The 12,804-nt window shown below is 38.6% G+C and overlaps 1 protein-coding gene and 1 long non-coding RNA gene across 2 annotated transcripts; both read right to left on the reverse strand.

The window, feature by feature from the left end:
• Nucleotides 1-1,542: 1,542 nt before the first annotated feature.
• On the reverse strand, nt 1,543-3,654 carry LOC144628818 (uncharacterized). The gene has a single exon (XM_078486933.1). The coding sequence runs from the start codon at nt 3,652-3,654 to the stop codon at nt 1,543-1,545; it is 2,112 nt and encodes a 703-aa protein (XP_078343059.1).
• A 2,284-nt stretch (nt 3,655-5,938) lies between these two features.
• Nucleotides 5,939-12,804, reverse strand: LOC144628054 (uncharacterized). The gene is made up of 3 exons (XR_013566196.1): nt 12,710-12,804; nt 10,283-10,709; nt 5,939-6,221 (listed from the first exon to the last, which is right to left on the reverse strand). It is a non-coding gene; the product is annotated as an uncharacterized LOC144628054 (long non-coding RNA).

Raw genomic sequence — 12,804 nt, forward strand, 5'->3', positions numbered from 1 at the left:
AGCTGGATGGGTTACGTTACCTCCACATCCTATTTAGAAGGAGTAGCATTGATTTTTTTCGTCGGATATTGTGCTCGTAAGAGAAATTTAATGCTGGCCCGCTTAGCCGGGCTGGCTCGGTTAACGCGATTACATGGAGATTTTCAGCCCGGCTAGCCGAGATCCCGGCATCGCGATACCGAGATCTCGGCTAACCGGGCTGGCCCGGTTGTCATGTAATCGCGAAGTTGATTTTTGTTGCGTTTAACAGACGTGCCAAGATCTCGGCAAACCGAGCCAGCCCGGCTAGCCGGGCCAGCCCGACTCATGTAATCAGGCCCTTAGGGCCTCTTTACATGAGAGTTTTCGTCCCGGGATGACTTTCGTCCCGGGATGAATTCATCTCGGTGTCTGGTCATTTTCTTGTTGCTGTTTACATGATGATACATGATTTCGTCCCGGGATGAACTCATCCCGGGACGATTTCATCCCGGGATGAAACACCGAGTTGAAATGTCATCCCGGGATGAAACGTGACGAAAAACGTCATGTAAACAGTCTTTCCGGGATGAAATATAAAGTAATGTAAGCACGGGCGAGATGAATTCAACTCGGGCGGGACGACTTACGTCCCAGCATCCCGGGATGAACACGCTCATGTAAAATGAAATTTTTTTCATCCCGGGACGAAATTCACCCCGGGATGAAACTCAACTCGGCTTTCATGTAAAGAGGCCCTTAGAGGCGTTCCGTCATAATCCAACAGATGGTAGCTTCGCACCATTGGCTTTTCAGCCGAGTGCAAATGCCAATTGTCTGAATCTGCGGTTCCTCTCGTACTGAGCAGAATTACTATTGCAACAACACTTCATCAGTAGGGTAAAACTAACCTGTCTCACGACGGTCAAAACCCAGCTCACGTTCCCTATTGGTGGGTGAACAATGTATCACTTCAAGCTGTAAACAACAAGAAATGATCTCTCTTCCCAAAGGGAAGGTACTGGATCGGAATCCGGAGGGTTCACACCGCCAGGTAGCGCTTACAAGGTATCAATCGCGTATATGAGTAACATAACGTTATTACTATTATGGCTTTAGACCAGGACAAATCTATTAAGAAGATATGTCCTTGCGACTTATAAACCATTGACAAAGGTACCCGTCTATTACTTGTCGCCGTCCCCAGGTCTAATGATGAAAATTGTCAGAAAAGGTATTTATAGGCACCAATCTAAGTCTTATTTTCAGCACATGTGAAGGTCCGTAGGTTGTCACTATGTCCAGATCGTTGCCAACCACCAGATAAGCCGATGGTCCGATCCGTTCATGGGGTTGCCATACATATAAAATAGGTAGGCTCTTCAGTCCAGCCAGCCAATTAAGGCAAGCCTTTCCTCTCCCCTCATGTGCTATTACCTATAAACCTCGAAAAGGCCGACTGGAGGTGATACACATGCGTAAGCGGAATCGGAATTCCCCAAAGCTATCTTAACCAGTCTAGGATCATCATCAAACGGATGACACCCTCCGGTCTCGTCATATCGGTAAGAGATTGAGACGACATCAATTACCGTCCAGGGCCGATTGCTGGGCGTTCTCCTGAGCACGAACCTCCTGGTCACGTGTGCACCACAACGCGTGGTTGTAATGCAACAGGCATTTGTGGATTTCATCCAAGAGCCAGTCTGTCTTCGATTGAGATGTAAGCTTTCTAAGGGATTTCTCAAAGTTTGCTGGGATTGCTCCCATTACTCCGAATGCAAAGACTTGAAACGTGATGTCAATCTGTGCGTTATCAGCGAGGTTGGATATTATGGGAACATACTTTTCCTTTTTCTGTTCTATGGCCACTTGCATCATATTATCCATTGGAACCGTAACTTCCCACATGTGATACTCAACAACACCGTCCCGTTCAAATGTAAAGCAAATGTCCGGGCGCTCGATGCGATCGGGTAGGTCGGTGCCCACCTCTTCACGCAACCAAGTGGAGATCTGTAAATCCGAGAACCGGCCTTTAGCCCCCGCGATCTCCAGCCAAATGCTCAACTCCTTCACAATCTTGTTGTGTCGGGCATTGCGCAAATTAGCCAGAGCGGGGTGACTGCAGGTGCATAGTATATGCTTTACAGTCTCACGGCATGCAGAGTCACATAGGGTGCACGTAGGATCTACGGGTATAGATCTACGGTTCCAAACCTCTTTCATTGAGTTGCAAGGCAACACATTGAATAGCATTTGACATGCGACCTGATACTGTGGGTCTCGCGTGAGATCCTTTCGGAGCCAACGATAAGATTTGCTAGAGATAGGGAAATCACTTGACCACTGAGACCAGGCATTGAGCTCCCGAAGACCGTCGCACATACGCCGGAGGTAAACCCGGCGCAAATGCGCGCGGAGCATCGTAGGGCTCTCAACCTTAATCCACGAGTCATTGGAATAAATCCACATATCTCCCTGAGAGTCTATCCTGACTTGGTAAGAGGAGCACGCCCGATAAACAAGGGGTACCAAGGTACGTCCCGTTTCGAACTGGAGTCGTGGTCGGAGGGTGACATATTGCACCTCCAACTTTGTCTCCGGCTTCTCTTGGTCAGGTTGTAATGGGAGTTGAATCTCCCGGATGCTATAATCGAAGAAAATAGTACCCGCTACATCGCGATCTACGCCACAATCCACACGTGCATCTTCTACTCTTCCAAGTAACAAGGTCCGAAGTCGAAGGTCTTCGTTATTCAACCATCGGTACGTATTACAAATTAGAGCCTCCCTGTAAATGTCAACCATGCTTTTAACGCGCAAACCACGCAACCTCGTAGGAGCTTGCAGCATACAGAGGGGACCCTGTTTAGGGCCAATCCCAATTGCCTGTCTGACGGCACGATACACTATGGCATCGATATCCTCCAGAACATGCAAAGGAACTTCCAACGCCTGTATGGCGAACGTCGCAACGGATTTGACATTTTGGTCTATCAGCTCAACACGATTCCGACGATGCAACACTGTCAGGGTGTTAACTTGAGTAGCGAGGTCTTGTACACGTTTACAGAGGTCAGGAAATAGGGTGGCGGACTCCCCACGACGGCGGTTTCCTGAGCCAGCTACTTGTCCAAAATTTTGGTCAAGTCCCAGGTGGCGATATTTATCCCCCCTGGTAAGCTGTGGAATTTCCTGCCCACACAAAAGAACTTTGTGAGGTGGTGATATAATTCTGCCAGCCGAGAATTCCTCACATAAAAAGGCGCACTTGGACACATCGTACTTTAGTGAAGCATATTCAGACCACTGTTCATGGATTTGCACCATTGCTTGCATATCGAAGAAGCTATCCGAAAGGAGAGCCTCATCATCTACATAGCTAAGGTCTGGAACATTGGTGTTATACAAATTATACCCTACACACTCGTGGTTTACCCAGAGATTTACAGTATTTTTGATGGTAATAAATGTAAGTGCAGAGTTGGTATTCCCCTGCGCAACACCCCTGGTTACGTTGATACGTGGGGATAAGTTCCTACCACTTTTAATGTGGATAGAGCATCCCCGCGTGGAATCAATCCACCATCCCCGTATGGCCCTATCGATATTTGTCAAATTAATGATTTTCTCGATAAGGCCTAATTCCAGACTGCCAAAAGCATTTGCAACATCCATGAACAGGACGTACATATTAGTTTTATGACGTCTATGATGGTTTATGCAAGATCGGAGGAGAAACGTGGCATCTGTAGTGCCACTAACCCCTGAAATCCCACCTTTCTGGGCGGGGCTCACACTGGACGAAAAATTAGATTTAATCAGATTTGCAACTTAAGTAAATATGATGCAAATTTAGGGCTCTAAATTTGATCCAAATTTACATCGGCAGCAAAGATGGTGCAAACGCAGACGTTTGTTTCTGTTGTATTTACACGTAAATGTGAAGTAAATATGATATCTACTTTACATTTGCTTTGTTTTTGATGTCACAGCAAATGAACAAATTTGACATACATTTACTACAGCTTTGCGTTCTTTGCAAAAGTATGAGTGCGCCTTTAAGGCAAAATCTAGGTTAACACCGTGCAAATCTATTTGTTTGCATCATATTTTTACAAATTTTACCGAAGCTACAAATAATTACATTTGTACTCGCTTTACTCCTGCTTTGCTACAGGAGCAAATATACTCATTTACACTGAATTTGTATTACTGTTAAGCAAACAAATATGCGTGTATTATCTCACGTTTGCTATCTGCGCAAATATGGTTGTCTTGATACTTAACATCCGCTGTTGTCATTTTTATGTGCCCTTTTCTGAAAGTTGATGCAAATGTTTGTTCCTGGTGTATTTACGCGCAAATGTGAAGTAAGTATGATATCTACTTTACGTTTGCTTCGTCATTGATATCTCTGCAAATCAACAAATTTGACAAAGATTTACCAAAGCTTTGCTTTCTTTGCAAATGTATAAGTGTGCCTTTAAGGCAAAATCTAGGCAAACATGGTGCAAATCTGGTTGTTTGCATCATATCTTTACAAATTTTACCGAAGCTTCAAATAATTACATTTGTACGTGCTTTACTCACGCTTTGCTACAGGAGCAAATATACTCATTTACACTGAATTTGTCACTGTACGAAAAATGAATTTTAATCAGATTTGCCACTGAAGTAAATTTGATGCAAATTTAGGGCTCTAAATTTGACCACAATTCACATCGGCAGCAAAGATGGTGCAAAAGCAGACGTTTGTTTCCGATGTATTTATACGAAAATGTCAAGTAAATATGATATCTGTTTTACATTTGCTTTGTGTTTTGATATTTCAGCAAATCAACAAATTTGGCATACATTTACTACAGCCTTGCTTTCTCTGCAAAAGTGCAAGTGTGCCTTTAAGGCAAAATTTAGGCAAACACGGTGCAAATCTATTTGTTTGCATCACATTTTTGCAAATTTTACCGCAGCTACAAATGATTACATTTGTATGCGCTTTACTCCTGCCTTGCTAGAGGAGCAAATATACTCATTTACACTGAATTTGTTTTACTGCTAAACAACCAAATTTGCGTGTATAATCTCACATTTGTTACCTGCGCAAATATGGTTGTCTTCACTGAGCTTGCATGGATATCAATTATAAAATAAAGGAAACTTCACAGCCGATACTGTCATTTTTATACGCTCTATTCTGAAAGTACCTTGTAACCGTTTCTTGCAATCCCAAAACGGAACAATTAATTTGTAATCAATACTATGTTTTGAAAAAAAAGTGTTTTTTTTCTTTTGGGATGTGCTGATTTAATAAAGTTTTGCAACTACAACAGGAAGTAAAAAATTGCAAAATGGACACCCAAAATTGGCATCTTCATTCAATATTAACTTTTAAGCTCTCGGATATAGATATCCACCCGGACCCCTAAACAAACAGGCCTCTTTGCAACTGTTGGTAAACTGAAACCACATTTAATATCGTCGTTTGAAGTACCTGAGAATTGCCTTTCAACTTGACCGAAAACATCTCTCGCTGTCTTGCAGTAGATACAAGTGAAGTTCAAAAGCACTTGGTCCAATCGAGTGGGGTTGGGAAAACAAAACGTCTCGCTATATGCGCTTTACCCGTTATTCTGCGCGCCCCTCCGCACAATCATAGCACCTGAAAATTTAACTATGACAGTGTGAAATGCTAGACTAGTTTAAATAAAGCACTGCACTGGTTACAAACTACAATAGATTAATGCACGGTTGCATATAAAAAATTCACAACGCAAACCAACACTTGAAACTCGAGTTTTTCGTCTGGACGTTTAAAATAAAGAGCGGAGAAAGTCTTGTCTTGAACATAGCTGCCGAAATACATTTTGTACTAAAAAATCCTGGAGTATTTTGAGCATAAAATGTAATGGAATGGCTTCATTTCATTTGAATTATGGTTTCTTGTGTTCTATGTCAACGTCATTTGTTCGTGGCAGGCGATAGAATCTCCGTCCGTTATTTTAAACGCGGAAGGGAACTGAAGGGTAAATAATGAATGCACGTCATGGGGTGGATGAAGATCCCCCCGAGAGCATTAAGTTTTATTTTTAAAAAGGTTGAAGTTAATACAAGTATCATTTTGTTGTAATTTTGATTTTAAGACTCTGATTACAATACTACGTGTGTTTACACTTGTTTCTTATCCTCAGCCTGCTATGATATTTATCTCATTACATACGGTGTGCTGATCCTCTCATGGTGTGTTGGCATGGTAATGGCTGATACCGAAAAGGAAGACAAATGATATTTATGTTATTGTTCTAAGTGATAAATCTCTCAAAGCAAAATTTAGACAAAGAAGAACTACCTTATAAAAATAAAAAAATTGTTGGTACCCTTTAAGATGAATCTCCTAATACATAATTGTAGCACAGGGGAAGAGCCACCTCGCTACACTTCTACTCCAATTTTGTAAAATAATGTCTTTCTTTTTTTTTGCATTCAGTAAATATCTAAAAGGCAGTAAAACCAAATCCCACTAGTCATATTTTATCAGTCCAGGCCTTCTTTTTAAAATGATCAGGAAGGGACCTTATTCAACACTAAATTAATTTTAGAGAATCGCATCTGGCTGCATAATCTTACTTCTGCTAACTTAACTGATGGCACATCTGTCCTGTCTCATATTTTGGGTACATGGCCTAAAGATGAAACATCTGGGCAAACCCTGCAACGAGAATCTGTGTTGAACATTTTGGAGTTAACCTAACCGCTACTTGAATTGAATTTCAAAAATGACATGAACATTTTCTAAAGAGGGCAGTCCAAACTGAAAAAAGGTAAGTTTAATTCCTTCTTGTCTTTCACCAGTTGAATTAAATTTCCAAAATGACATCATGAATATTTCTTACAATAGCAGGTCTGAGAAAGATAAGTTGAAGCAACCAATTCCTTTTTTCATCCATGATTAGGTTCGCACTACATAGTATGCTTCTACTAACTTAACAGATGGCACATCTGTCCTGTCCCATTTCTGGTGCGCTGCCGAAAGATGACACATCTGGGCAACTACAAGCTTCCACATACTTTGCAATGTGAAACCATGATTAATGAATTGAAGTCCTACATTTCAGAATAGAATTTAGCTACTGTAATCATTTGTTCTGTATGCGGCCCCAAGATACCCATTCCTATATTGAGAAGTTTATTCCAGAGTCAATTGAAAAAGGGAACCCCACTATCAATAAAATTAGTATGGTTGCAGTTGTTACTCATTCTCAGGTTACGAAGATATTTAATTAATTGGGATGTGCTGATACTTTCATGCTTTGTTTCCATTGCAACATGCTTTTAATGACAAATGAAAAGTGAAAGTATATTGGTAGCCTTAGTAATGAATCTTATAAACCAAAATTGGAACACAAAAGAAGCCACCATTAACTAAATGAGAAGTAAAAAAAAAAATGTTTGTATCCTGGTGACAAATTAAATCTCTCAATCTTTATCTGTAACACAAGAAAAAGCCACTCTCAGACATAACACCTCACTACATGTACTGTACAATAGTATCCAGGTTCAATAAAATGATGTCAATTTAAAACCTTCTTGTGTTTCACCAGTTGAATTATATTTCCAAATGAGACCATGAACATTTTCTACAGCAGGAAGTCTGAGTAAGGTAAATTTCAAGCAATCATTTCCTTTTTATCCATTATCTGGTTCACACTACATTGTGTGCTTCTGCTAACTTAACAGATGGCACATCTGTCCTGTCCCATTTCTGGTGCGCTGCCGAAAGATGACACATCTGGGCAACTACAAGCTTCCACATACTTTGCAATGTGAAACCATGATTAATGAATTGAAGTCCTACATTTCAGAATAGAATTATTTTAGCTACTGTAATCATTTGTCATGTATGCGGCCCGCAGATACCAATTTCTATATTAAAGAGTTTATTCCAGAGTCAATTTAAAAAGGGAGCCCCACTATCAATAAATATGGTTGCAGTTGTTACTCATTCTCAGGTTACGAAGATATTTGATTAATTGGGATGTGCTGATACTTTCATGCTATGTTTCCATTGCAACATGCTTTTAATGACAAATGAAAAATAAAAATATGTTGGTAGCCTTAGTAATGAATCTCATAAGCCAAAATTGGAACACAAAAGAAGCCACCATAAATTAAAAGAGAAGTAAAAAAAAATTGTATCCTAGGTGACAAATCTTCCAATCTTAATCTGTAAAACAAGAAAAAGCCACTCTTAGACATAACACCTCACTACATGTACTGAACAATAGTATCCAGGTTCAATAAAATGATGTCAATTTAAAACCTCCTTGTCTTTCACCAAATGAGATCATGAGAAAAGTAAATTTCAAGCAATATGCCTTTTATATCCATTATCAGGTTCACACTACATTGTATGCTTCTGCTGACTTAACAGATGGCACATCTGTCCTGTCCCATTTCTGGTGCGCTGCCGAAAGATGACACATCTGGGCAACTACAAGCTTCCACATACTTTGCAATTTGAAACCATGATTAATGAATTGAAGTCCTACATTTCACGAGTGAATTCAGCTACTGCAATAATTTGTTTTGTATGCAGTCCCCAGATACCAATTTTCATATTGAAGACTGAGTTTATTCCAGAGTCAATTTAAAAAGGTTTACTATGATATTTCATTAAATGAGGTGTGCTGATACTTTCATGCTATTTTTCCATTACAACATTGTTTTAATGACAAATGGAAAGTAAAAATATGTTGGTAGCCTTAGTAATGAATCTCATAAGCCAAAATTGGAACACAAAAGAAGCCACCATAAATTAAAAGAGAAGTAAAAAAAAATTGTATCCTAGGTGACAAATCTTCCAATCTTAATCTGTAAAACAAGAAAAAGCCACTCTTAGACATAACACCTCACTACATGTACTGAACAATAGTATCCAGGTTCAATAAAATGATGTCAATTTAAAACCTCCTTGTCTTTCACCAAATGAGATCATGAGAAAAGTAAATTTCAAGCAATATGCCTTTTATATCCATTATCAGGTTCACACTACATTGTATGCTTCTGCTGACTTAACAGATGGCACATCTGTCCTGTCCCATTTCTGGTGCGCTGCCGAAAGATGACACATCTGGGCAACTACAAGCTTCCACATACTTTGCAATTTGAAACCATGATTAATGAATTGAAGTCCTACATTTCACGAGTGAATTCAGCTACTGCAATAATTTGTTTTGTATGCAGTCCCCAGATACCAATTTTCATATTGAAGACTGAGTTTATTCCAGAGTCAATTTAAAAAGGTTTACTATGATATTTCATTAAATGAGGTGTGCTGATACTTTCATGCTATTTTTCCATTACAACATTGTTTTAATGACAAATGGAAAGTAAAAATATGTTGGTCGCCTTAGTAATGAATCTCCTAAACCAAAATTGTAACACAAAAAAGAGCCACCATAAATTAAATGAGAGGTAAAAAAAATATTTGTGTATCCTAGGTGACAAATCTCCTTATCTGAAATCTGTAACACAAGAAAGAACCACTCTTAGACATAGTACCTCACTACTATATAATTCTATCCCAGTTCAATAAAATGATGTCAATTAAAATCCTTCTTTTGTTTCACTAGTTGAAGGAAATTAAAGTTCAGCATGAGCCCATAATTTTTCACCTCCTTAAGGAATGCCTTTCCATTGGCATCCACTTTTTGAAATTCTTACCACAATTAATTTCGATCAAGTGCCACTATAAACTTCTAGTAAAATTTTTAGTCAAGAAATATTCCAAATATCTAACATAAATCTGAAAATTTCCTCTTGTCTGGCATGTGTAACATTATCCATTTTGTAAGATTAAAACCTACCACATGAAAATTTGGATACTTTAAATTGTAGGTGTTGTGAGTAATTGACATTAGTGTTGTTGATTACAAACATCAAGGTTCATTCCACATTATGTCCTCACAAGTGCCCTTAGCATTAAAGCTCATTTTGCATGCACCAATTAATATTTTTAGATTCTTATACGTTTGGTAACAAGTTTCAATATGTTGTTCTTTTTGAGTCCCAAAATGATTTCATTAAGCAATTAGGAGTTTGCAATATGATTAGCTGATTGTGTATACATATTTGAATCATTACTGTATGCTCAATGCACACAACACCTGAATTTTCTAAACTGAAAGAGCCATTCTTAGTATAGTGTAGTAGAATGACAGAATACTGAACAGCCTAGGTACTGCAAACAATCAGATGCACTACTTAAAACTGACTTACAGGAAAAATGCTTTGCATTCAACAAACAATGCTGTTATGTTACCTTTCAATTATTAGCCTAATTTGTAGTCTCCAAGGGTTTTTTGAGCAATAATAAAATATTATAGAAGTCTCTCATAACATGGATATTTCTTGAGCAACAGCCAAAATGGCTTTGTGTCCTTCATTGTTCTATAAAATTATGTAAAACGTCTGCCTAATGTTGGATCATTAATATCAAGGGTTCAAGTCTGCATTCTGCTTGATTCAGCTCCTAATAATTTTTCATCTTGTGTAAAGCACTTTTAAGTGTTGTTACACAATGAAACATAAAAATGAAACAATAAAATGTTGCATAAGTTTCACACTGTTCCACTTGTATCATGTTCTCACTTGTAGTGGGTAAACCGACTCTCTTGTTCTTGACTCTCTTGTTGTTGTTCAGCTTTTCATGAACTCAGCTGTCTTGAAGATTTATTTCATCTTTCCATCTGCAATTAATTAAAAGTTTATATTTACAAAATGCTTGAAAAAAAGCTCTGAAAGTCGCTTTTCTGACAGAACAGACAAAATGTCTATGGAAAATTAACGTGGCACTGAGGCTAGTGCATTTTCAGTCTAACTGAGTCTATTGTTTATAAAGACTACCAGATGAATTTCCAACTTTGGGAATAACTACACTACAGTACACTTCAGGTAAGATTTCTGCACAGCACAATACATTAATTACATGTATGCCTGGCATGTCTAATGTAACACATTCTTGCCAAAATTAGCCCAATCAAACACCAATCATTCAACTGGGTTCGGGAATCAAACAAAAACAAACATCTATTGTGCTGTAAGTTCGATTATTGAAACAATTGAACAAAATCGAAAGCAATCAAACTCAATCCAAATTGATTTTGTTTGGAATTCATCTCTTGATAAGTAAATAATGCCAAAGACCCCCAAGAGGCAAGACCATCACCTTCACCATCACCTTCTCAAGATGGCCTACCTGCCCTTTAGTGTTTAGTCTCTTTGAACACTCTTTTTTTGGAACTGATATTCTTCTTAAAATTGCAAAACTCTCCTCCCATATTAACACAAAAACAACATTCTTGATATCCTTTTACAGTACATGTATTTTCATATGTACAGTCTCCTCTCGGGTCTCCCTGATATCGCTTCAGGTTCTTGATGCTCTCGACATTCTCTTTGGTTAACTGAAAGCTAGCAGTAATTCAACCTTCAGTCAAAAATCCCCCCGACTACGTGGTTATTATGCAGATGTGACAATCGTCCTATCAAATCCCTTATAAAAGATTAGGGGGATCGTGTGCCATACAAAATATTCGCAAAATGTATAATACTGACTTGTATATTTCTAAAGGCTTTTTTTCATACTTCTATTTTTATCAGTGTTAATATTTAAACAATATTTAAGCATGATTGTCGATCGTTCGATTTTGTTCGATTAACCAAATTTTAGTTGAGTTCGATTTATATGTTCGATTACCCAACCCAATCAAACGATTAGTGTTCGATTATCGAGCGTTCGAGTAGATCCTGGCGTATCCAATTGAACGTTCGGTAATCGAACCCAATCAAACACCAATCGTTCGATTGGGCTCGGTAATCGAACATAATCAAACTTACAATAAAATTTGGTCAATCGAACAAAATCGAACGTTCGATTACCGAACAGTCGACAATCAAACAAAATCGAACGTTCGATTACCAAACAGTTGACAATCGTACTTAGTTAAAGGTTCGATTACCAGACTCCTGTTTATTTTTTATTGCGGACATTTTGTATGGTGCACCGTCCCCCTGATTAGTCCTGTGTGATTTACTTATCAAGCAACGGATTCCGAACAAAATCGAATCGGATTAAGTTTGATTGTGGTCGATTGGTTTGATTGATTTGATTGGTTCGAAAATCAAACTCACAGTAAAACAAGATGTTCGATTTTGTTCGTAAGCAAACCCAATCGAACGATTGGTGTTCAATTGGGTTCGATTGATTTTTGGTTCGATTTTGTTCGATTGGATACGCCGGGAGTCTATTTAATAGTTTATTGTAAATATCAATTTTAAGTCTTTTTATTATTATTATTATTATTATTATTTATTTTATGTGTCCCCTATTAGTAGAGAGTGTTTCACTCTCGGCTAGAATTCCTTTGACACATTAATAAAGTTGTTGATTGTTGATTGAGTAGATACGCCAGGATTATCATTAGGTAAGCAAACAGAAATCATGAAAAGAACGAGTCAGTCAGAAAATTGTGTGCATAATTAATACATGGGGTTGCGCGGAAATCCTGCCCAGAGACCAGAGTGAAACCACATACATGTAAGCTTAATTATAAGCTTAAATTGGAGGCGAACCGACCAGAAACCAGTCGATCGACATGCAGGAAACCTTAGGAATGGTATTAGGTCTATTTAATAGTTCCAATACACCTATACGAAAATTATTGTTATGGACATAATGACAACTCACCTATAAAAATTTGCTTTAGTGAGTATATTTATGCTGTTGCTTGCTACTTCTCTTCGCAATTCGTATTCCCGCCAAGGCATCAAGCTTTCCGCGCC

This window comes from Oculina patagonica, chromosome 10 (assembly GCF_052425735.1).
Source record: "Oculina patagonica isolate OP01 chromosome 10, crgOcupat, whole genome shotgun sequence".
NCBI lineage: Eukaryota > Metazoa > Cnidaria > Anthozoa > Scleractinia > Oculinidae > Oculina > Oculina patagonica.

What these genes read in the sequence shown, in the direction of transcription:
- LOC144628818 (XM_078486933.1), bottom strand. Translation starts at nt 3,654, where the DNA reads ATGTACGTCCTGTTCATGGATGTTGCAAATGCTTTTGGCAGTCTGGAA.